This window comes from Eurosta solidaginis, chromosome 1, assembly GCF_040869045.1.
Source record: "Eurosta solidaginis isolate ZX-2024a chromosome 1, ASM4086904v1, whole genome shotgun sequence".
Taxonomy (NCBI): Eukaryota; Metazoa; Arthropoda; class Insecta; order Diptera; family Tephritidae; genus Eurosta; species Eurosta solidaginis.
In genome coordinates, this window is record NC_090319.1 from 305,329,949 (window position 1) to 305,356,328 (window position 26,380).

Genomic DNA, 26,380 nt, shown 5'->3' on the forward strand with positions numbered 1-26,380 from the left:
TCTTTAACTAAGTCAACTTTGTTCGATTTACAATTGTTTTTTCTCTGTGTGCAGTCTGGCAGGGCAGTGGGGGCATCCACCCCGCCACAGGCGTTGGGACGGGTTTCCTTCCTACCCGAGAAGACTGCTCATGCATTATCTTTCCTGTGAGTAATAAGGGGTGTAAATCCCGTCTTACTCAGAGTAAATGGAGGTAAACCGGTGGAGCGTCCGATAGGCAGGGGGGCGTACGTGTCGGATTGGGCATCATAATTCGTTTTAGAGGTATGGTTCCTTCGGCAAAGTTTCTTATTTTGATCCCTAGAATACGATTTTCACAGAGCAATGAGCGATTTTTAAATCGGCCCGCCCTAATGTGTATTGTTCTCAGCATGCATTGTGTTTGCGCGGTAGGCCAGTAATATGCAGTAGGTACATATAATATTAGGGTGGGCGTTAAATGGGGAATAGCTATTGTGGCGTAGTATTTGCTACGTTACAGTATAAGTTCTTGGTTGCCTAGTGCATACGACGCAGATCAACCAGGTAGTTGTGGTCGAGGATATATCCAACGTCTACCCCACTGCAAGGCAACTGTTGTTGTGTCTTCTGATCGTGCCGATTGTGTGGGAACATTGTAAGGTATTTTGGATATATTCTTAGACGGCGTAAGATCAATATGACTGATGACATAAGGTTGTGTCACATGCCCGCCTTATGCAGAAAATTAGCATTAGCACACCATAAATTTTTATTTCGATTCTAGGGAAATCTACAACTTTTCGATTCCCTCGGCAACAGTTTACATAACCCATTAAAATAACATAGTCTTATGAATGTCGAAATTGTTATCGGCTATGTCCGACCTATTTTTTTCTTGCAGAATGATCATAATGGTTGTCAAACTTGTGAATGCTCAGAGCCTTGTGAAGGCTTCAAGTGTGCTATCGGCTCACATTGTGAAGTAGCCAAAGATCTATTATGTGAATCTGGCTCAGCGCTATGCGCATCTTGGCCTGTTTGCAAACCGGATTTAGTATATTCAAATCCTTGCGATGTGGGAGCACCTTTAGCCGACAATATGACCGGAGAAGTAATTTACTGTACTGTTGAAGGTATGTCAGGAAATTATAATAAAGAACAGTGTGAATGTTTATAATATTTTCATACGCAGAGCGTCAGTCACGAGCTTTTCAACCAACAGCCTACTTCGAACCTGGTCCAGAAAGTAAGCAGGCACGTTCCATGACAAGTCGTATTACGTGCCCGGTTAACTATAAATGTTTGAGAATACCACAAGACACCGAAAGTGTTTGCTGCCCACTTCGTGGCGAGAGTGCGGAGACAATCGGAACGCAGACGACGCACCAACAGACAAGTAAGTAAACTCAGATGAGTTCGCGTCGACATCCAAACTAAAATTCAATTGTCTATTTGTTTTTTTTTTTTTTTGCATGCAGTGTGTGAATATTTGCGTGACTTTTCCGAACGCATGGAAGGTACTGAAGCCGGCATGCAATTGGCTATACCATCACCACGCTGCACTACGGACGGCAACTATTTGGAACGTCAATGCGCGATGAAAAAGATACGCGTCACACGCGCCGAGCAACGTCAAATACTCGAGGAGAATACAATACGACGCATGCGCATGCTGCTAAAGAGTGTTAGCGAGAGACATGAGCGACAGAAGCGACAAGCGGAACGTCTAAAATTGTACAGAGTTAATGATGATGCGCTCAAATTGCACATAGCTGCACCCATACAAAGTCGTTACGCCAAAGTGATTGACGTCGGTGCTGAGCGGACACAAAGTTTGGGTCAACTATATGAAGTAGAATTTAAAAAAGTTCTGCCCGCACCTAAACAATCATCTTTCTACGACAATGAATTGGTGGACATCGAGGTGGAGGAGTGTTGGTGCGTGGATAGTTTTGGTACTGAAATACCAAGCTCACGCGGATTTAATGTCACCGATGCTGACTGTGTGCGCACGCGTGAATCGATTGATTGTCTCGACTTGACTTGTCGCATGGGTTGTGAGTATGGCTTCACTTTGGATGTAAACACACGTTGTCCTGCCTGTCAATGCAGAGATCCATGCGAGGGCGTGGTTTGCGGTGATGGAAAAGAATGCCGTATTGTTGATGTTTCGTGTGACGAAGAGTATTGTCCGCCTGTGCCGGCATGTTTGCCTCGTAAACCTGGACAGTGTCCATTTTTGGTGCCGCCCGGTCCCGATAATCTCGATGCCAATACTTGTGCTTACGAATGTCGTACCGATTCACATTGTGATGGTCACAAGCGTTGTTGTTCCAATGGTTGTGGTACCCAATGTGTGCTACCTCAAATGAAAACTGCGTGCCAACACTTGCATACAATTCAAATGCATCAAGCTTCCGAGCTTGGTATACCGGCAATGAAAATGCATATTGCACAATGTGATGAACGCACTGGCAAATGGAATCAGGTACAATGTTTACCAGATGGATTTTGTTGGTGTGTGGACACAACAAATGGCTGGGTGATAAGTGGTACACGCGTCAAGGGAAGTACTACGCCAACTTGTGAGGTCAATACTACATTTGCGTGTCCATCACAAGCGCTGTGTGAAAATAAATGTGAAGCTGGCTTCAAGACAGATGAAAATGGTTGTGCGCTCTGTGAATGTAGAGATTTTTGTGATGAAATATCTTGTGCAAATGGCGAAGAATGTCAGTTGATTAATGTGGAGTGTATTGATGCCCCATGCCCGAAAATGCCTATTTGTGTGCCACGCAGGGTGTCAGTTTGTCCGGAAGGTAATCCTTTGAAGCAGGGCGATCTTGAGGTAACTTGTGGTCCACACAATGGCAACGAGGCCTGCCCAACTACACATACTTGCCAACTGAACCCGGTGACACAACGTGGCGTCTGCTGTTCAAAGACAAGTATGTATGTGGTATTTACATGCATGTAGATAACAATTCATTGTAACAACTTTTGCAGGAGACGTTTGCTTTGAATCGTTGGACAACTCGTGTCTGGGAAAAATGCAATCTGAGCGTAATGTAACGCGTTATCGCTTCAGTCCGAAATTCAATAAATGTGTGACTGTCGCCATTGATCTTGATGTGAACACGTGCCAATCTAAGAATTTGTTCCATAGCGAGCAAGCTTGTAATTCGGTCTGTCCAGGTATGATAACTTATTCTTTGTCATAATGGGAGCTTGAACATCTGGTAATTTTTGTCGTATCCAACACAGAGCTGTAGATTCATGACGGATATTCTGACTCGACACTGCCATCTGGCGTCACATGCCTTTAAATTAGGCTTGGTCAGTGATAGCAGATGTAGGAAGTGCGGGTTGTAGGAGGAAACGATCGAGCACGTTCTGTGCTCGTGCCCTGCGCTTGCCAAGCTAAGACTCCAGCTATTAGGGGTGATACAGCTTTCAGATCTTGAAGCAGGAAGTGGCTTAAGTCCTAGGAAGCTTCTAGTATTTGCCAAGAGGACCGAGTGATTTTATAACATAGGTCCTGGTTTTTGATAGGGTTTTTCAGTTTGGTCGTTAAAACAAACTTCTGGTAACACTACGGAGTCATTCAGTCTATGTGAAGTCCTCATGGACCGGCCAGTTCAACCTAAACTGACACAGAGCGTTAGTGGTTCCTAAGAAACATCAAGTTGTTTTTTCAATAGATCTTTTCAACGCGGTGGGCTCCATTTTCATACCGCGCAGCTGCAACGTCAGCACTGCGGTTAAGAGAATCGTCCAGTTGGAGCACTAAGCCTACAGGTCACGGCAGCATACTGTGTAACTACGACTTCCTTCCTCGAAGTACAGACCGGTATGCGAACCCAACAGTTAGTAAAAATTCCCAGCAGGGAAGATTGGGTGGAGCCGGGAAGGTTCCTGGATACCACAGGCAGCATTTCCATATTCACCGACGGTTCTAAGCTGGACGGTAAGGTTGCAGGGGGCGTCTTTTCAAAGGACCCAGATCTCCAAATTTCTTTCAGACTACCTGATAATTGCAGCGTCTTCCAAGCAGAAGTAGCAGCTATCATGGAAGCCGCGACTCAAATAGGCAAACAAAATACCGGCAAGGAAATATTTATTTTCAGCGATAGCCAAGCGGCAATAAAATCCCTTGGTTCCTATTCATTCAACTCCGAATTGACACTAAACTGTGGCCGATCTCCGTGTACACCTAACATGGGTCCCGGACACATTGACATAGAGGGAAACTGCGCTGCAGACGAACTTGCTAGGCAGAGTACGACCAGACAGATTCTTCCTGACAAAGAACGCCTAGGTATGCCTTTTGCCACTTGCAAGCTAATGCTAAAAGAGTATACCTACAGTCAAGCCAACGAAAGATGGCTACTAACCCCTGGGTGTAGAACATCAAAGCAATCCTGGCCTAAATGGGATACTATAAGCGGCAGTGTATGTCTGCCACGAAAAGCTTCTCAGTGAAAATGCATCTGTACGATGCAAATTGGAAGAGAAGCTCGGCCTAAATTCTCTTAGGAGGTATATAGCGGATTGTTTTTTTAACGGTTTTTTTTAAGAAAATTAAGTAGCCATCCAAAGACATAAAATCTAGAAATCATTAGCTGTTTGAACCAGTAACAACAGTATGAAAAGTGCCCGTGGAAAAATGCATTCGCCTTCGCAGCTGCTGTTCAGACGATTAGATGTATATTAAGAGGTTGAGAGCGCATGGGATTTCTTAATTTTCCACTAGGACACATTTAATGTGCATGCTGGATGGGAGCACCTAATATTTTCTACTTCTATTTAATAACTTACCTTCGCCTGGGCGATAAATAGCTTCTCGCCATACAAATCACCAGGGGTTGATGGTATTCTCCCCATCATGCTGCAGAAGACTCAAAAATCTTTGGTTAAGGAGCTGAAAGATATTTTCTCTGAATGTATACGCTTTGCTTGATGTTCATATAAGAGAACTTCTGGATAGGAGTCCTCTTTCCACGGCACAGCATGCTTACCTGAGGGGAAAATCTACAGAGACTGCGCTACATGAGGTGGTGCGGACGGTGGAGAAATCTCTCATGCATAAACAATTCACTCTAGCCGCGTTTGTTGATGTGGAGGGTGCTTTCAATAACGTGTAGGCTGACGCGATAAGATCAGCTCTCGGAAGGGAGGGGTGGAGGAACTAATAAGGGATTGGATCTCGTCTCCTCTCCGCAACCGCGAGATAACAGCTGAGCTCGGAGGAGCAAAAATGGGTAAGCAGATAAGTAGAGGCACGCTACAAGGCGGGATGCTCTCGCCTCTGCTATGGCTTACTACGATGAACGCCATTCTAACAAAACTCGACGCTAATGGTGTGAAGATCGTGGCGTACGCCGACGATGTGGCAATCCTGATTTCGGGTCCTTTCCCTTCAGTGATGAGTGAAATCATGGAGAGAGCGTTCGCAAAACTAAGTAGGTGGGCACAGGGATGTGCGCTTAGGTTGAATCCGGAGAAGACGGATTTACTACTCTTCACAAGTAGGTACAAACCACCTACCTTTGAATTACCAAGGTTAAACGGCCAGCAAATCACACTATCAAGCAGTACTAGGCACCTGGGACTAACAATAGACTCGAAACTCAACAGGAAAGCGTGCATCGAGGAGCGAGTGCGGAAGGCCTGCGTCGCTTTCTATGCTTATAAAGCGATGTTCGGTAAGAAGTGGGGTCTCAAGGGTCTGTTATACTTACAGTGCATTGCATGACAAAACAGTACATAGCATGTGAAACATAAACGTGATTATACTTTACGTAGCGTACATAAACTATCGCTGACAAGGGCAAGCACACACACAAATAAAGTTTGTGTGTAAAATATACACAACCACAAGCAAGCAATATGTGCTACTCTGAGAGTGATGCTCATTTTTCCACTCTTTGCAATAACAATGTTAACAGCACGGGGGGTGAGAGAGTCGCGCGCATAGCACATACATGAAAAACAAAATTCAAAAGGCTTCCATGCAATGCAATGCAATGCACTGCATAGTCTAATCAAGTACACGCAAATCTCATTGAACAGATATTGTTTGTGAGAGCAATGTTGCTGTGCCCTGCTATGCTATGTAAGTATAACTGACCCTTCAGGCCGAAGATGGTCCTTTGGCTGTATGAGGCAGTAGTGCGGCTAGTGCTGACGTATGGCTCTATAGTGTGGTGGGAAGCTCTTAACAAGAGGAACAGCCTCACCAGCCTACAGAAGGTCCAACACACTGCGTCATTTTTTAAAAGACTTCTGTTGTACCCTATCTATCCGCCCCGTTATTCATTTTCCCAGTGCTCTTGCCACATCCTTAACGTTTCCCCCCTTGCTGTCGTGGCTAACAACTTTCGTGCGCTTTTGATCCATCCGTATGGAGCTACACAGTAACTTGGATGGGGGATGACAATAAGCAGCTTCCTTTTCCTTTCCATAGAGATTTTCCGATGTTTGCCACCAATCTTCTCGCATGCAGTAGTTATGCCCAGAATGTAAGCCGAGATTTGAGCTTTGATACAATATTTCCGCAGAAAGGCTCAAAGCCAACCTCTCGTTGTAAGTGCTTTATTGCTAGAACTAAAAATTAATTTTTTCTGTTTGCCTCGCGTAGGTGAGATTGACAATTGGGTAGCGGAAGCTGTGAATTGCTCTTATCAGCCCGTTGAATCTCCGGTCTGCGTGCTTCTTTGTGTCCTGTGGGTTTCAAACGGTAATCACTGGCGCAACATCGTCTGCGTTTCCATTTAAGAATGTATCATGATGACCTCCCTATCCTAGTCAGAGGCAAATTTCTGGGCACCCTGCGCGATGTTCTGCAGGGCTACCTGGATACTGTGGCTAGGTGGGCTGAATCATGTGGATTGGCGGTCAACCCGGGAAAACGGAATTGGTTCTTTTTACAAGGAGATATAAGATGACCGGTTTCAGAACTTCCTAGATTGGAGGGGTACCGTTGGTACCTACCGTTGATAGGGTTAAATATTTGGGGATTATTTTAGACAAGAAACTGTCCTGGAGACCCAATGTGGAAGATCGGACCAGGAAGGCCGCCGTCCGTTGCACGGACATTAACATTTTGGAGGTGCTCGCCGTGTGCAGTGCTTACTGCTGCAGAGGGGCTATCGGAAACAGATGGGGACTCTCGCCAGGAGTAGTACACTGGCTTTACGAGATGGTGGTCAAACCGATTCTGCTATATGGCGTGGTGGTCTGGTAGAAAGCACTGGACACGGCGAGCACCTCCAAAATGTTAATGTCCGTGCAAAGGACGGCGCTGATCGGTATCAGTGGCGCTCTCAGAACAACACCTACCTTGGCACTAAACGTCATGCTGAACATATATCCAGTAGATATTTCGGGAAAGGCGGCCGCGGCAAGGTCGTTGGTCAGGCTTCGTGATATGGGCTATGGGCTTTCTGACTGCGGACACTCTAGCCTTCTTACCAGTTTCGATTTTATCTCGGACAGAACGGACTATACAACCTTCACCCCAGTCATTCCACCGAGAGAGGATTGGGGAAGAGGAATTATCTGGGGCATGGGGCCGGTTAACTTGTTCACGGATGGGTCGAAGCTGGACGGAAAGGTTGGTGGGGGGTCTTTTGTCAAGAGCCAAATGTAAGCCGCAAGTTTAAGTTGGCTGATCACTGCAGCGTATTCCAATCGGAAGTTGCTACGATTAAGGATGTGGTGGATGGAATGCTATCCAGTGCTACTACGGTTTGGGAATTTAACATCTACTCTGATAGCCAAGCGGCTATCAAGGACTTGAGCTCAACTACAGTGCGATCAAGGGTGGTCGGGGAGTGACTGACCTCGCTTGCGATTGCATCGAATTATTTTACAATTAAGATTATCTTGGTCCCTGCCCATAGTGGTATCCCGGGTAACTGTCAAGCGGATCTCTTAGCCCGCATCGGTACAACTGAACCGGATGAAGATGGCTGTAGGGATTCCGCTGGCCACCTGTGGATTGCTTCTCTATAGCTGGGTCTCGAATCAGCTCAGAAAACGTTGGGCGGACACCACGTCTTGCAGGGTAGCAAGATCTTTCTGGCCGAAAGTGGACGGCAGGAGGTCTGCTGAAATAATTGGGTTCACTAAGGCTCACCTATCAATGGTCATTGGGGTTTTGACAGGGCACTGTCCCATGGGTATCCATGCGGTACGTCTCTGGAAACTCCATCCTGCTGCAGCTGTATGGAGGATGATGAGGTGGAATCAAGAAATCACTTTATGCTTGATTGCCCAGCTTTTGCCAGAACTAGGCGTAAGTACTTCGGTCGCGACTCACTTGGATCTCCCGAGGATTTATCCAAAGTTGAGATCGATATCATTCGGAGCTTTATCGTTGGTACTCAACGATTCTCTAAGTAGCTAGATCTAAGTCACCGTTATTTCTGATGTATGTGGTATCACAACGGCTGACAGTCCCTAGGTCAGTAGCAAGAATTGAATACAATCCCGATCTGCTCCGCTTGTGTCTCTCATGGTGCGTGGGAAATATGAGTTTTTGTATGTGAGTATGCGATATCTAAGATACCTGCAAATTTTAACTCTGGAAGTGTGGTTTCGGAGCGAATGTGAGTCAATGGGTGCGATCAACAGGGTTTAAATAAATAAATAAATACAAGGCACGATAACCCTGTAGAGATTGTACGCCGAGCTTCTCCTCAAATTTGGGGCTTGCTCCTTTTTAATTTTTCGAAAAACTGTTTCTAAATTGTTACGTTACTTTGCCCGGGAATCGTACCCAAGATCTTCGGTGTAGTAGGCGAAGCACGCTACCAAAAGATCAACAATGTTTAATTTTGACAAATCCCATCTGCAGATGCTTCCAACATCGTTCTATTTGCTGAAGCTTCGTTGCACTCCGTTGTATGTAGCTCGGAGCACTCGAGCTTTTGAAGTAGATCTGGCGAGACTGTTGGCTTCAAAGTTTAGTTTGTTATTGCGACAGCAGTTTTTCCAACTTCCAGTCTTCTTAACGGTCTTCTAACAGATTTCATAACATCTTTGTAAACTTAACAGTATTTATCTGGTTTGATTCAAAAAGTGTTTACTTTTTTCATAAGCAAAGAAATAACGAAACTTCACTACGATGCTCTCAACTTTTGCTCGATCAAGAGGACAAGGCAGGAGAAGAGACATTACAGGCTTCTTTGCAAGAATCTGTGGTTATCCTTCGAAAATGGGAGACAGTTATTATTATTAGGCCTCGATGCACTGTGACCTTTATTTAGATATATTATTCTTGACATTTCAGCCTATCACTGTATGTAGAGGCTTTTAATGTATTTAAGTAGATCTTCAGGATTTTTACTCCATATCACGAAAGGATGAAGAGTAACGCCACCTAGATGGGACAGTCTCTGCCTTGCCAGATCGTTTCACCATACTGCTCACAACAGCGACAGATTAGTGTATCGGATACATTTGGCTTACTTGTGTGATATCGTACACTACTAATACCTCTCTGAGTTCGGCTGATACTATCGTTTTTGGGACGTTCATTCCAGTGTTGTCCGTACTAATTTGTTTCCCAGCTACTAACGATTTCCGTATTGTGTGTCTTTTTGTGAGTCCACAGAAGGGCTCTGGACCATAGAATGTTGCTAAAGCACCCTGTTGGCTAGGTAGTCTGCCTATTCATTAGATTCATGTCCCTGATGTTCGGGAAACCATCCTAACAAAACTATTTTCGGCTTCCAGATCATGTAGGACTCCAATCAATTCACGGCACGTAAGGCTGCATGGATGTCTGATATAATGAGAATACTCCTCGAGGATAAGCCTCTTTGTAGACATTCTCCACAGCAACTTGTATCGCATAGATTTGTGCCTGAAAAATAGTGGCGAAACATCCTATTGGTATCGATTTCTTGAAATTTTGCCTCTAGATGCCAGCTCCCGTTTTACAGTCATTCATTTCGATCCATCCGTGAACTATTCCAGGTTTCCCAAAGAGTTCTGCCCATAATGAGCATAATTTCGGGAGCTTCTGAGCGTAAGGGATTACCAATGAATTTTCTTATTACATTCATATGCGCCGTCATGTTTGCGCTACCTAGCTCAGAGATATTTTGAAGTCTTAGTGCAGCAAGTGTTGCCCTTTTTATATTAGAATAGGGAGGAGATATTGCCACTAAGACACTAAGTGTATCGTTCTCATCGCACCCGTTGTACCAATACAAACTTGTAGATACAGTTTGCTTAATTTCTCTATTGCTGCTTTTTGCGTGGTCTTTCACCACCAAACTAATGAAGCCTAGGTGACTATTGCAGCATGTTTTGCCACAGACCCGAGTGCAGGCGAAGAAAGCTCCTGTGCAGGGCTTGTTGTATACTGTAACGAATTTACTTGCAAATCCTCTTATTTGCAACCTTCTGCTAAGTTCGAATCACTAAACTGTTGAATAAATAACTCCAATATTGAATAATGGAAAAATGGCCTTTATTAAAGTGCTTCACAATAAATAATACTGCTATTGCTCGCCAGATAGCGTCTTAATTAAAACTGCTTCTCGCGCCTGTACTGGTATCGCCTTTTATACTCTCTGATTTCCTCGTTCGCATCTTCTAGGCGCTTCCATTTCCAGAATCTACTAGTTGGCCATCAGCTATCAAATTTCTCAGCTGTAACTACAGATGCACGATTTTATAGCTTCTCTCATTGCATACTTTCGGGAGTATCTCAGATATATGCATGTGGTTGTGCGTTGCTTCTCCGCTGCATGTACGTACATATGTGTAGACGTAATGATTGATTCGTTTTGTAGATACATAATGATTGATTTATGGATGTGCATACAATCACTGCTTAGCATTGGCTTAGAAATGGCAGTACCCCTTAGTGTTGCTAATATTCGTAACAGTGCCCACCACCTAAGTCTGCATCTCCAAACGTACTACTCTTCTACTCCGTGGTTTCCCAATGGTTTGTATGCGGTAGATGGTATCACTGATCTTCTTCACAACCTTGTACGGGCCTTCCCAAGTGAACCGAATATTGGATGGTACACCTTTCCGCCGATGAGGGTTGTATAACAGTACCAAATCTCCCACCGAGAAACCTTCCAAATTATTGTTCTCATTGTACCTGTGTTTCATCGTACTACTCATTACCCTGGTTCGTTCCTTCACACTCTGTTGTTTGGCCAATGAACTACTTCGTAGAGCTTGCGCTTGACGGATTTGCTTTGCATAATCAATATCGTTCCGAAGCTTCACAACAGTAGTGTGCCCTGGCTTGAAACCACCCTTGCATTCTTTCTGCGAAATTCTTTCCTTCGTTTTAGTACGTCGGTTAGGGCTTTTCAATGCCAGTGTTTCTCTCACAGGTACATCCGGTTTTGATTTGTTTGGCCCATTTGTTCCATCAACCTTTGCTCGATCTACTTTCCTTGACTTTCGTGATCTCTGTCGAATCTCCTCCACCAGCACTCGCTTACTGATGAACCCTTTTTCCAAACTGAAGTTAAGTGGCACATCCTGGTTCTCATAACGCATCACCCTTCTCTGCATATCGATCTTGATGTCATGGTCAACCAAGAAGTCCACTCCCAATATGACTTCATCAACAATCTCCGCCACAATGAATTTGTGTAGAACCATGACCTTCCCAATTAAGACGTCACATATCACTTCTCCCTGGACTTGGTTATACTCGCCTGTGACCGTACGCAACCTTGCTCCAGGTAACGGTTTTACTCTCCTGTTGACTAAATCAGATCGAATCAAGGAATGAGATGCGCCCGTATCTACAGTCAGTACACGTTCTTTGCCATCCACATTCCCTCTGACGGTAAGACTGCTCGATTTTCTACCAATTTGCTACACAGATATCACAGGGCATTCAATAGCTGGATTTAGCTCTCGATCTCTACATCTTACTCGCTCTTGCTCATCCCCTCCAGCTTTGTTATTAAGACCACTCATGCTGTTGTAACCACTAGGATCAAGATCGCAATGACGTGCAATGTGACCGGGCTTCCCGCATTTGAAACATTTGATAACTTTTTCACTCCGCTTTTGCGATCCTTTCACCGTATGCCATTTATAAAGCTCTGAATCTTTACCCTTTCAGTGTATTCCACGGGTGCGTCCGCATTCGCTAAATGTGCCAGCTTTCAACATCCGACGCAAACTCTTGCAATGTTTCACCAGGACTCTGGAAGCGGTTCAGTAACTCCATTTGGTATATCTGTCTCCTATGCTCAGTTCCGTATCGTCTCTCTAGAGCACCCATCAATGCTTCATAACAGTTCCGTTCGCCCTCTTGAATGGTTTGTAAAATCTCAGCTGCAGGCCCTTTCAATGCCATGAACAGTGCAGCAACTTTATCTTCAGCATTCCAGTTGTTCACTGCTGCGGTCTTCTCAAACTGAATCTTAAACACCTGGAAACGAACAGAGCCGTCAAAGGATGGTGTTTTTACCTTTCGATTGCTTGCTGAAACAGCTGGGCGATTTAGTTGTAACTGCTCCATATGACCTTTTAAATCATCTACTTCTGCCTGAAATTGAGCCACTTTTGCATCCCGCGCTTCCAGTTTTGATGATACTTGTTCCAAAATTTCTGCCGACATTTCAGATATACGTGCCTCTTGCGCTTCCAATTGATATGCCATATATGTCTTTTGGTCTTCCAGTTGAAATGACACTTGCGACGTCATTTCTGAAATACGTGCCTCCTGTGATTCAAGTTGGGATGCCATATATGTCTTCTGCTCTTCCAGTTGGGATGCCATATATGTCTTCTGTTCTTCGAGCTGTGTTTCCATCTGGGATGTAATCTGTGTCGACATTTCTGATATTTGCGACGACATTGATGTTACTGTCGATGTTTGTGCAGATATTGCAGCCGAAATCATGTTCAAGTCTGTGCTCGTAACTGTCTGCGATGTTTCGTTTTTCTCTTAAATTTTTGTTCTTGTCTCATCCCCATCAGGATAAAAGACATACTCGTCCACATCGATTCCTTGGGCCTCCATTACCTCCCGTAGCCGTGCTTGAAGTTCGATCTTATTGCCGGTTGTATTCAATCCACGGTTCTCCAACTCCTTTTTCAGTTGCTGGATCCTCAATTCACTCAACTTTGCCATGTCCAAGTTGTATTCCCAATCTTCGGAATTTATTCAACAATTCCTCTTCTGACACCAATTGTAACGAATTTACTTGCAAATCCTCTTATTTGCAACCTTCTGCTAAGTTCGAATCACTAAACTGTTGAATAAATAACTCCAATATTGAATAATGGAAAAATGGCCTTTATTAAAGTACTTCACAATAAATAATACTGCTATTGCTCGCCAGATAGCGTCTTAATCAAAACTGCTTCTCGCGCCTCGACTGGTATCGCCTTTTATACTCTCTGATTTCCTCGTTCGCATCTTCTACGCGCAGAATCTACTAGTTGGCCATCAGCTATCAAATTTCTCAGCTGTAACTATAGATGCACGATTTTATAGCTTCTCTCATTGCATACTTTCGGGAGTATCTCAGATATATGCATGAAGTTGTGCGTTGCTTCTCCGCTGCATGTACGTACATATGTGTAGACGTAATGATTGATTCGTTTATGTAGATACATGATGATTGATTTATGGATGTGCATACAATCACTGCTTAGCATCGGCTTAGAGATGGCAGTACCCCTTAGTGTTGCTAATATTCGTAACAATACGACTGGATATTGTTTCCCCGTGCATACCTATGATGCAGATTACTTAGTCATCTGTATACCTTTGTGTGCCAAATCCTCTGGAATTCAGGAACTGAAAGAGGTCATCTACGACTAGGGTCCACAACAGAGGAAAGAGTATACCCCTTGAGGATATCCCCTAATGGCCACAATTGACTCAGTTGTCCCTCCCAGCTCAAGACTGATGGAACACAGTTGCGCAAAGCACCAGTTTTGCACTACAGGTTCAATTACTACCTATTGTTGCTGTTGTTGTTGTAGCGATAAGGACACTCCCCGAAGGCCTTGGGGAGTGTTATCGAGTTGACGGTCCTTTGCCGGATGCAGATCCGGTACGTTCCAGTACCAAGCCCGACCATCTCGGGAACGATTTCTTATGACCGCAAGCGACCTTCTAGGCCATACCGCCCTCCCACCCCTAGATCCATGAGTTCGGGGTCCCCAGAGCCTCGGCTGTTAATGAAACAGGATTCGCCATGGATAGGTGAGGTTGACAATTGGGTTTGGAGAAGCTATGTATTGCGCTGGCAAGCTGAAAAGGCTGCGCTACACAAACCCCTTGAATCCGGTATTTTAGTCGCCTCTTACGACAGGCATACCTACCGCGGTTATATTCTAACCCCCTAACTCGCTGGGGGGTTCAATTACTACCTCCGGACTAGTGCTAATCCGATGCAGAGCGGGACAGTTGATAGCCACCACAAACGCGCTGGAAGAATCCCAATGTGTTACCAACGCTAACTTAGCCAGTTAGGAACGCGTTCAAACGGTCTGCGAAGGGGGACAATTGAGATTTCATAGGACTTCAGTCAGTTGTCAGTTGAAGATGCGTCTGAGGACAGAATTAAAACTAGTATCGTCTTTTAATGAGATAGTTCTATTTCTATTAGTTCGGCGCTAGTTGGGTACAAATGCGATTCGCTAAAAGCAAACTAATCTTTTGATTTTTCTTCCTCTCTATTTCAAGTTTTAACATCATGTGAACGTTTGAGATTAAAAAATAATTTAGCTGCCCAACGATCAGGTTATACATCCGTTTGGTTTCAACCGCGTTGTGATCCCATCACCGGCCACTGGAGTCCTGTACAATGCTTGGGAGCGCAACCATCTTTAAATATCGACTCAATTTCGGAAACAACACGTAAACTCGCGCGCATGTCAAACCAGCGATCCATAAACGCGGCCTCTTCATCCACAAACGGTGTCTGTTGGTGTGCCGATAAAAAAGGAGCACCGCTCAAGGGCACACTAACACGTGATATTGAGCCAGTTTGTAACAGTCGCCAAGGGCGTCAAAGCAAGCCACATAATATCGATGATCAAATGATGGAAGAACTAATTAGACAAATGACAACAATGGCTAATATTGATGAGTATGAAATTGAAAGTAAACTGGAAATTAACGCTAAAGACGTTGCACATGATAGAAGTAGTGCTGGTCGAAGTTTAGATGACAGCATTGCGATGGAGAGTGCGTATCACGAGACGGCGTTAGAGAGTCAAAAACGGAAAGCAACGGCTATACCCAACACAGCAGCTGATGCAGCATACGTAACGGAGCATATATTAGAATTGGCAAACTCTTTGTTAGATTCTCAACTGAGTATTGAAGCTTTAAAACCAATGGCCGTGGAGATGACACGCTGTCAGGCGCTGGCTAAAACAGCACATTTTCCAGTGTCTTGTGATGAGACGGGCGCATTCCTACCAACACAATGTAATGGTAAATCTTGTTGGTGTGTCGATGCGGCTGGCAATCAATTGGACATATCCAACATCTTTCACGCGGGCACACACCAATGTCCACAGACGCCAATCGCTTCGGTGGCAATTGAATTGCATATGATTAATCGTACAAATCGAAGTATTCGTAATGTTTATGACACGATACGCAGAGAGTTGCATCAGCTACTCGGTGATGCTGTGGAAAATCTGCGCGTACAAGAAAATTTCGATGGTTCAGCAATTGTGCGTTTTGAGTTGCATAATGAGTTAAAAATTGATTTGGCTTTCGCTATTGAATCGGCTATAAATGCGAATAATTTCAATTTGGTTGGTGGACATTTCATTCCAGATATAACGCGTTCTCATTTCATACATCGTAGTGCCAGTATGCCGGTCGGCACTGCAATATCACACGAGAGTACCGTACAATTGGTTCTATTTATTATGGCGACAAGTTCAGCATTTCTAGGCAGTATATTTGTCGTTTTTGTTATGTTGCAAAAAGGCAAAAGAAATGCAAAAGTGCAGGCCGATCAATTTGGATATCCAATTTATCCAGCTGATGCAGCGACGACCAAAAATATGGACGGCGGTGATAAGCCAGTAGACTTTACGGCGCCAATATTTGTATTGAGCTCACACGAACATGAATTGGATATGGACAGAACTTCGACTTCGAAGCACGAGGTGTAGTAATGGTTTAAATAAATTGTTTTGTTATATTCGAAGAGCTGAACAAATACAGTTATAATACAGTTATGTTGCTCCGTAATTGTAATTAGTAGTTGATCAATTTATTTGGTTCCATATAACACCATTGAATAGTTTTCGATTCACTCAATGGTTCTACAGGATGCGTCTATTTAAATTTGTCAATGTTTTCTTCGGAAGTATATAAGTTTTGATTTGTTTGTCCCATTCTTTTCATCAATCTTTGGCCGTTCTACTGCGTTCGGCTTTTGCCATCTTTGTCGACGCTTCCTCACCAGCTGAACTCCTTCTCATAGCCGAAGTTGAGTGGCACATTCTTGTTCTTATTGTAACGAATTTAGTGAAATTCCGCTTATTCCAAACCTTCTGCTAACGTTCGAATCGCTAAACTGTTGAATAAATAACTCCAATATTCAATAATGCAAAATGGTCTTTATTATACTATTTTGAGAGTACTTCACAATAACTCTTACTTCAGAACTAATTGAGTGTTTAAATCAAACTGCTTAGTCATGCCTCAGCTTGCGCTGCTTTTATACTCTCGGCTTCCTCGTTTACCCATTTCTCCTCAGGTCTAGTAATTTCGTGAACTTCATGCTTGGTTACCAGCCATATTTGTAGTTTGTGGCCATATGCGTGTGGATATGTGAGTACTACTTCGGCTGATGATGACATGCGTTTGTATCTCTCTGCTGACTTGTATGTATGTGTGTACATGAAGATATATTTGTTTACGTACATACGAGTGGCTGCTTAGTATCGGCTTAGTGATGTTAATATTCGTCACATTATATAGCATAATCCTTCTTTGCACGGCGGCCTTCATGCCATGGCCACTCAGAAGTCGACTCCCAATATGCCTTCATCAACAATGTCTGTTATGTCACTTCTCGCTGTACTCACCAGTAACAGTACACAATCTTGCTTCGTGTAATGGGTTTAATCTCATGTTAACCAGATCAAATCGGATTAAGGAATGTGATGGGCCCATATCTACAGTCAGTAAACGCTCTTTTCCATCCACATATACTGCGACTCTAAGACTGCTCGATTTTCTTCCGATTTGTGATACAGATATAATGGGGCATTCAATAGCTGCAGCAAGTTTTTGCCTTTGCATCGGGCTCGCTCTAGCTTATTTCCTTCAGCTTTGCGCTTAAGACTACTCCTGTTATTGGAGGCACTAGGACCGAAACCGCAACGACGTACAACTTGCGATGCCTTTAGTGCTTCCAATATTATGTGCAATCAGTCTGGCCTTTCATCATTTAAACGAATGTGAATTTTGGGTTTCATTTGTGTACTCTCTTTTAACTCTCTCAATCGATTCCCACTTGCGTCCGCATTGGGTAGCCCAATATTTCAATGTCCATCGCGAACTCTTTTAAAAGGTTTCACCAGCCTTCTGGGAGCTGCTCAGCAACTCCATTTGGTATTTCGTGGTTGTTCAGTTCTTATTTCTGAATAGTCTGTAAGATTACATCAGTAGGCTCTTTCAACGCCACGAATAGTGCAGCAACTTTATTCCAGATGTTCACTGATGCGGTCCCAAACTGCAGCTTAAATACCTAAAAACGAACAGAATCGACAAAGGATGGGGTTTTTACCTTCCGGTTACTCGCTGAAATAACTTGGCGATAAATTTTGTTCTCGATTTGTAATATTTTTGTATTCTGTGCCTCCAGCTGCAAGATATGCCAGCCTCATCTGTTTTCAACTGCCTGTTTATGTTCTTCCAACTGTGTTTCCATCTTGGATGTTATTCATGGGATCCTGCGCTTCAGTTGAGAACACGAAAGCAATTCAACTATTTTGTCAGTGTGTCCTTAAAAACTTGAGGAATCTGAAATATACTTGGCGGAAATTTTTGTAGGTTTTTAATTTGAGGGAAAATGTTAACATTTTTCGTGGCAATTTGAAATTAATTCCAGCGAATTTACGTGTTGACTCGCCATTAAACTCAAACTCAATTTGTTTTTCACAAGTCAGCCAGAGTCGTGAGTCTAAAACTAAAATGTTTTCACTAACGCATCGAAATTGACTCTTGACTCTGACTCTCTATGTGTACACCCTAAAAGATCTACATACGGTCACTGACTCGAGAGTCATCTGTTTACGTGTTGACTCGCCGTTAAATTCAAACTAATTTTTATTATAGAGTCTACACACAGTAAGCCGGAATCAAGAGTCACTTTCAATGTGTTAGTGGAAATATGTTAGTATTAGTCACACAGACATGACCCTGGATGGCTGGTGAAAACCAGAATGAGTTTAATTTTGAAGGCGAGTCAACATGTACACAAGTCACGAGTCAGCCTGAGTCGTGTCGGTGTAACTATAGTAATTATCATATCGCACACTAACTACAAAAGAGTCATAACTTAAAATTTTTCAAAATCGTTTTTTTTCCTTAAACCAATTCACAGTACACATCTCTAACTGTCTCTTAAATTTCGTTGTCATTATTTTCTTCTTTAACTGGAAAATTACCGTTATGCCAGTTTTGGTGTTAATTGCATCGCTTGCGCTGTATCAACTAATGAGTACTATTTTTAGTTGTGTCAATGTGCTTAAGAACAAGTGAACAGTTTTTTTACGCATAAAGCGTATTATTTTAAATTCTGATTATCTTGTCGCAAAAAAGTTTTAACTTTGTTTAACTTTAAAATTGTGTCTTTTTATACGTAAAGAGTAAGTAAATTTGGTTGTATTATTGTGAAATGTGCCTTTTTTGATGAAATAATTGTGAATGTACGAGTAGTCAAATAGACATAATTCAAAATTGCTATATATTTTGTCCGTAAACAAATAATTACAACAAATTTTCGTCAATTCATTTTATAATGAAGGTCTCCTTCTTTGTAAGACTAGATTTCAGTATAACATTACAGACGTTTTCACATACACCGTTTTTCTTCTCTCCTGATCATTTACATTTTTCAAGTTGTGACTCTTTTGTAGTTAGTGTGCGATATATATTATATCTAATCGCTGTTTTTATGTATTGGTTCCTTTTTCGCTCTTATTTGGAATCCAAATCTATAAATAAAATTTTGGTTGTAAAGATGGAAATTCGGGCTATTAGTGAGCTCTGGGCAATTTTTTTCGTAGTGCTTTTGTTTAGCTCTATTTTATTAAAATAATTAGTTAAAAATAAACGATTGTGAGCACACAAAGAAATTTATTTGTACTATGACACTATTGTGAATATTTGCACTGCATTACAGGCAGTTGCTACCATACGCTAGATGGCAGCGCAAGCTGTAAGTTTTAATTGATTGATAGAACAGCTGATTTTTGATTATATTTGATAAGAGACTTTTATATAAGGGTTGTGCAAGATGCGCACGGGTCCGGCTCGTAGTATTATAATACTAATAGGGTCTACACACGGTGCGTCTGACTCGCGAGTCAGTTGTATGCATATTAACTCGCCGTCAAAATCAAACTCATTCTGGTTTTCACGAGTCATGTGTGTGTGTGTCTAATACTAAAATATTTTCACTAACACATCGAAACTGACTCTTGATTCAGACTCATATGTAGTATGTGGACCCCATAAAAGGTAATCACATCCGTAGCCGTATCGTAAAATAATGATTGCCTACTATTTACAAATACTTCTAATCGAGTGTAATTTAACTATTAAAATTAGCATTGCAACCCGTTTCTATTTTGAAGAAACTTCGTGCAACCATTTAAGTATGTATAAAATATTTAAAAATTTTTTGTAATTAGATTGGTTAAAAAAGGCTTACGAAATTTTTTCTTGGGAAATTGTAAATATAATTATTTATCTATTAAACAATTTCATACAGCAATGTATATATGTACGTACATGTTATTTTATTTTATATGTATGATGTGTATGCGTATTGTTTTTTTATAATTATTTATAAAATTACTTGCAAATTTGTAATAACTGTATTTTTTAAATTAAAGGAAAATTAAAATAAAACAAAAATTTACTCAAATAATTTCTATGCAAAAACTTTAATAAATGAGTCAGTGGTTGCAGTTTGTCTGCAGCAATGTTGGTAAATCTCAGCTAGACCTTTTGCTTTTGAAGTCATAGTGAGTTAAGCCCACCTACAGTTCTTCGAACCCACCTTGATAAGTGGTCAGCCATCTCAGAAACTGCAAAAGATCGAAAAATAATGACACTTACTTACTTGGATAGCGCTTAGGGCCGTCCAACAAAGCAGTAGATTTTTCGTCACTGGCGCCAATTGGTCACAATGGGATTTAAATCGTTTCTCACCTGGTCCTTCCAGCGGAATGGGAGCCCTCCTCTGCTGCCATAGGCGAGTTCCGATAAGAATACTTTTTGCCGTAGTATCATCTTTCATTCGCATTACATGACCTAGCCAGCGTAGCCGCTGTGTTTTTATTTGCTGCGCTATGTTGGTGTCCACATAAAGTTCGTACAGCTCATAATTAAATCTTCTTCGGTACTCGCCTTCTTCATCGTCTAGAGGTCCGTTAATTTTCTTGAAGCACTTTCCTCTCGAATACTCCCAGAGCCGCGCCATCTGCTGTTGTCATGGTCCGGTGCAGAACGGGTACGATAACTGACTGTAGAGCATGATTTTCATTTGTCGAGAGAAGACTTTACTTTTCTTCAATTGTCTACCTATGTAGTTCAAAGTAAAATTTTTTTTACAAGAATGATTCTTCGGTGGATTCGGTTGTTGTTTGTGTTAATGCTGGTTTCGCAATTATGGCTGATAATAGAGGCGTGGTTGCCAAGGCCCAGTTACTTCGTTTTTTCCTCGTTCACCATCAAACCTATCTCTTCCGCTTCTTTTTATAGTTTGGAGGGAACAGAACAGCGTGGGTATTCATGTTGATGATGTCGAATGTCGTCAGCATTATAAAAAACAGAATGCTTAAAAACTTTAGAAGCAACATGTATGAATACTTGCGCAAACAAATAATTGTTTTCGGGCAGCTGACGGGCTATCTTCAGCGGAGGACAGAAGGGATGCTGGGTGAGTATCTCTAAATCAGGTGAACGTATCTATTTGTTATTTTGACATCTACACTGGTCTTATCCAGAGTAATGACGGATAAACATAAATATAATATACTGTGGCAATGTTGCCATCACTACGCTGTTAGTAAATAATTACGCAACAACAAAAACATTAAAGCGACCCACACTGGTGTGCATTAACACATAAATCATTATTTATGCACATACATAGAAGGCGACGGAGAGCTATCTCACACACACAGATGTAGTCATCAGCCGAAGTTGTTACTCACACACACACATACGCATATATGTAGCTCAATTACCAAGCAGGAGATACAGCAGTTCTAAAAGGCTAAACGTCTAGACATAGTAGAAATATGCGTATGAATCAACAGAGAGTATAAAAGCAACGCAAGCTGAGTAGTCAGATTCAGTTTTGATTTAAGCACGCCATTGGTTGTGAAGTATAAGTGTTATTGTGAAGTACTCGCAAAGTAGTCTAATAAAGACCATTTTGCATTACTGAATATTGGAGTTATTTATTCAACAGTTTAGCGATTTGAACGTCAGCAGAAGGTTTGGAATAAGCGGAATTTCCCTAAATTATTATTTATAAATATATAAATTTAATGGGAAATAAGGGTTTTACTGGCTTTTTGGTAAAATCATGAAATATAAAAGAAAAAATTTTAAATTTAAGCTTTTTCCAGAAATCCAATTTTGAAAAATATTTAATTTCTCATGAAATGTACATATATGATCAAATGAATTTTTAATTCTAAAAAGTGATATCTCGAAAAATTTCATGTTTTAGAACAAAACTTCAAATATCTCAGTAACTATCAACTTGACGTAATTTTATCGTAGGACCTAGAATTTTTTTGTCTTATACATATTTTTATTTTTTATATTGGTATTAACTATGAAAATTCAGAAAAGTGGTTTTTCGGCCCACCCTAATGTACACAGCAATAAAGAGCGCATATTACCTTGCAAAAAATGCAGATATATATACATGTACGCAGCAAATATGAGATGTAGAAGACGAGAGAAATAAATAAACAAAAATCGAGAAGGCTGTTCGCGAAAAGTATGGACACTGGGAGAAATCAGCGAACGAGGCAACTGAGAGTATAAAAGCAGCGCAAGCTAGGGAATAATCAATCGGTTTGATTTTAACCCGCTATAAGTGGATTACTCGAATACATTAAATTGTGAAAAATCAGCTACCATAGTAGTGGTGTTAATAAAGATCATTTGATATACAGAACATTCGCGTTTATTTATTCGTCAGTTTAGTGATTCGAACGATAACTGAAGGCAGAATTGTTAAGAATTTTCTAAAATTCGCTACAATAGGTTATGGATATGGCGAAAAAAAAACAAAAACCAAATGGTTGGCTATGCCTAGGGCGTTATGGTATGGCATTATTGACCAAATACATTTGTTTCGATAAGGTTGGTTGAATTATATGGATATGGATATGGCAAGTTTGACACGAGCTAAAAACAGCACCATGTTCCGTCAAAGTTATAATAAAAACTGCATTAAAATGAACGTTTAGAAACTTGAGATGTTTTTACAATACGTGATTTGTTGCAAGCGTTCGGACGCATTTTGTATTTAAAGTTTTGAAAAATAAGTCGGAGCGGTGGTATTACGTGTACAAATTTTAATACTAAATGGCATTTTTTGGTATCTTTATGGTCCAAGCATTTGTTTTTCGAGAAGCATACCTGTATAAATTGTAAAGATGTCAAACCTATAAACGTATAGAAAAATTTATTTTATTTCTTTATTATTATACATATTTGAAACAGATTTTCTCATAGCTGTGTGATAAAATCAAAACCCCATAAAACCAAGGCGAATCCATACCAGGTGGTGGCAAAGCGAATTCAACCAATTCGCCGTGCAGAAGAATGTTAAGTCAAAAGAAAATGTTCATTGATTTCGATTAACTGACATGTTATTGTACAAGGTTGTGTGGAAAATAATCAATTTTCCAACAGCTGGTACTGAATTTGCCTTGCATAAAACTGAAGCACAAATCACAGAAGATGATTTCGCAATGCGCATGTAAACATTAGATCAGCTGTTTTTTATGACGTATGAATTGACCCTTTTCCTTTAAGCCGGAGTCATTGGTGCTGTATCCGTATCCCTAACGTAATCTGCTGTTTATCGTTACGACGGTAAACCAAAACCCAATTGGTTGGCTACGATACGGTTACGACCTTAGCGGCACCAATAATCGATTGCATTGATTCTCATAAGGTTGGTCGAATCAGCTGTTATAAGGTTACCGATACGGGTTCCGATAAAGCACCAATGTCTCCAGCTTTAGCTCTTTTTTTCTCGCTCTTTTTTTCATTCGCTCAAGGGTCAACTGTGACGTTGATGCGCAGAACGAAGCAACTTTGAACTCGTGAATGCGCAATCTGGGTAGGTGGTTTGTGAAACTGAAGGGCCAATTAATGGTGACTTATCCATAACCAGATAAAACAGCTGATCGAACCAACATAATGGAAATCAATGTAATCGATTTAAGGGCCGTTTAAACTTGTATAAAACAGCCGATCCAACCAACCTTATGGAAATCAATGTAATTGGTCAATGGTGCCATACCATAAAGCCCTAGCTATAAACATACCATAGTCAACCATTGGTTTTTGGGTTTTCGCCATATCCATAACCTAGATATTTGAGTTAGAGAATTTATTAACTTTTTGTAGATTTTATTTATTTATGTTTTGACTAAGAGACTTAAGGGCCAATTAATGGTGGCTTATAACCATAAAACCATAACCAGATAAAACAGCTGATCGAACCTAGCTTATGGAAATCAATGTAATCGATTAATGGTGCCATACCATAACGCTAACGCCATAACCATACCATAGCCAACCAATTAGTTTTTGGTTTTTGGCCATATCCATAACCTAAAAATATTTGAGTTGGTGAATTTAAAAACTTTTTGTAGATTTTATTCATTGTTTTGGATACGTTATGACTAAGAGACTTATTTTTTGTGGAATATGTTTGTAATTTTTTGCGTTTTCATCATTTTTATGAAATTTTCACGACTTTTAGGTTAAGGCGCCATTAATCGATCACATTGGAGATGGTTATGGATATGGGTCTTATTTTTTGGATACGTTCGACTATGGCGTTAGGGTTAAGGAAGTTTAATTAGCCCTTTAGTCGCCGTTTAAACACAAAAAGGTTTGTTGCTGATTACCGGCAAATTCTCTTTTGGAGTTTAATATCATAATTACACGCGCCGACTTTTTCTATGCAACAATTTCATTTTAAAATTTTTGCGAAATATTAGAAACATCTTAAAATTATAAAAATGTGTGTTCCAAATCAACAAAAAAAAAAAACGAAACCAAAATTCGACAACAGAAGAAAGACGGAAAAAACCAAGTAACAAATATATTTGTGTGTAAACAGCGACTTATGATTCCTAAAACAAAAAACACAACATTTAATAGATAAAATAATACATATATATTTAAGTTTAGTAAATTTAAATAATAATAAATTTGGTTTTTTAGTATACAAAGCTCACAAATACATACATACATATGTACATTTTTTGTACGATATATATATTTGAAACATTTGCAAAATACATTTATTTTTTGTTTTTGTAAAAATTCTTATGTTTAGTATTATGGTTTAGTATGGACATTTGTTGTTTTTTTGTTTTTTTTTTTTTGCTTTGGAAATGCAGGTGTGTTAGTAAGAGTATTATGATCGTAGTTGTAGTGGTTTAGTCTTTGATCAACGAGCAATGAAGCAAGACGAATGCACGCATTGTTTGCTAAATATTTTATGAAACTATCTTTTTATTACATGAGCGTACCAAAGAGTTAAAATAAAATATACTGATAACACGAAAAAGTTTAGATAACGCGCTAGAGCCTGTGTTTGCAAAATATGTTATTTTGAAATAGGCAAACAAGCAAGTCTCCTCCGGTGTTGCTACTCCGCTTGTTCAGCGACGACTAAAGTTCCCATTACTAGAAAATCAAATATCAACAGACAGGGCCGGATTAACAGGTAGGCAGAATAGGCAGTTGCCTGGGGCCCCCGAAAAATGAAAAATACTTCTACAATTTTCTTACAAACATAAAATTCTAGAGAGTGAAAGAAAAATATAATCAGAACTGAAAATAAATTTTACTGAAATAAATAAAACTCAATTGACCGCATTCAAAAGGCGACGACGGACAAACTAGAAAAGGTTCCTAAAAAGGACATTTCCCACTCATTTGACAAATTGTATGAGCGTGTAAAGAAGTGTTTCGAAGTGAAAGGAGAGTATGTTGAATAATAAAAAGGAATTAACTCAAAATGTACACTGGTTGTTTTCATTTTGAAAAATTTCTGTTATTTTTGGAACAGGGGGTGTAAAAGCCTTCAACACTATTTTGACTTCTATGCGTTCAGTGAGTAAGTCATTGCAAAGTGAAAAAGCAGATTTGCAAACGTGTGGTTGTTTGTACGGATCGTCCTCGATATCATCGACAATCTTCACAGTGAAATCGAACGACGTGCGAATGTGTATATGGAAGTTTCAGAGAGATTTGCATTTCTCATCAACATTACTCTAAGTAATGGAGACTTCCACGAAGCTATAAATAACTTAGTTTGTTTTTATTCTAGAGATTGGGAAGAATTTTTTCTTGCAATGAAATAGTCATAGTCATTTGTATAAGATTCTAATGGAAGATCAATTAGCCGATATATTTCCTAACACAGAAATAGCTATTAGGATTTTTTTAACATTAATGATCACAAATTATTCTGCCGAACGATCCTTCTAGCAATTAAAAAGAATCAAAGCTGCTGAAAGAGCTACAACGCGACAAGAGCGACTCGGGATGTTAGGTATGCTTTGCATTGAGTCAGATTTATTGAACAAAATCGATATTGATGATATAATTGATGAATTTTCCGAAAACAAATGTAGAAAACGACACGTTTAAAATGTATATAGTAATTTTATTGATATTGTTACATTTTGACAATAAAATTTTTATGAAAGATATGTTTGTATTTTTTAATCGAAAAAAGAAGGGAACGGACGTGAAAAAGGGCCCCAAATTGATGTTGTCTAGGGCCCGTTGAGGGTTAATCTGGCCCTGTCAATAGACTTCTATGTCGAGTATATCTAATGAGAATAGCAGCATTTTTTTTTCTACCAGTTGCAAAAAAGCATACTGTAGAATATTAATATCTAACATTCTACTCAAGACGAATTC

The 26,380-nt window shown here is 40.7% G+C and overlaps 1 protein-coding gene across 4 annotated transcripts in view; it reads left to right on the top strand.

The window, feature by feature from the left end:
- Positions 1-20,105, top strand: part of LOC137237575 (uncharacterized) — a 62,598-nt gene extending 42,493 nt beyond the window's left edge. For all 4 annotated transcript variants that reach the window (XM_067761352.1, XM_067761355.1, XM_067761356.1 and 1 more), the window contains exons 4-8: positions 863-1,094; positions 1,154-1,357; positions 1,440-2,909; positions 2,968-3,156; positions 14,660-20,105. In XM_067761352.1, coding sequence (XP_067617453.1) covers positions 863-1,094; positions 1,154-1,357; positions 1,440-2,909; positions 2,968-3,156; positions 14,660-16,110 — 3,546 coding nt within the window. In that variant the 3' untranslated portion in view covers positions 16,111-20,105. The remainder of the gene's footprint in view (positions 1-862; positions 1,095-1,153; positions 1,358-1,439; positions 2,910-2,967; positions 3,157-14,659) is intronic.
- The last annotated feature ends 6,275 nt before the right edge of the window (positions 20,106-26,380 follow it).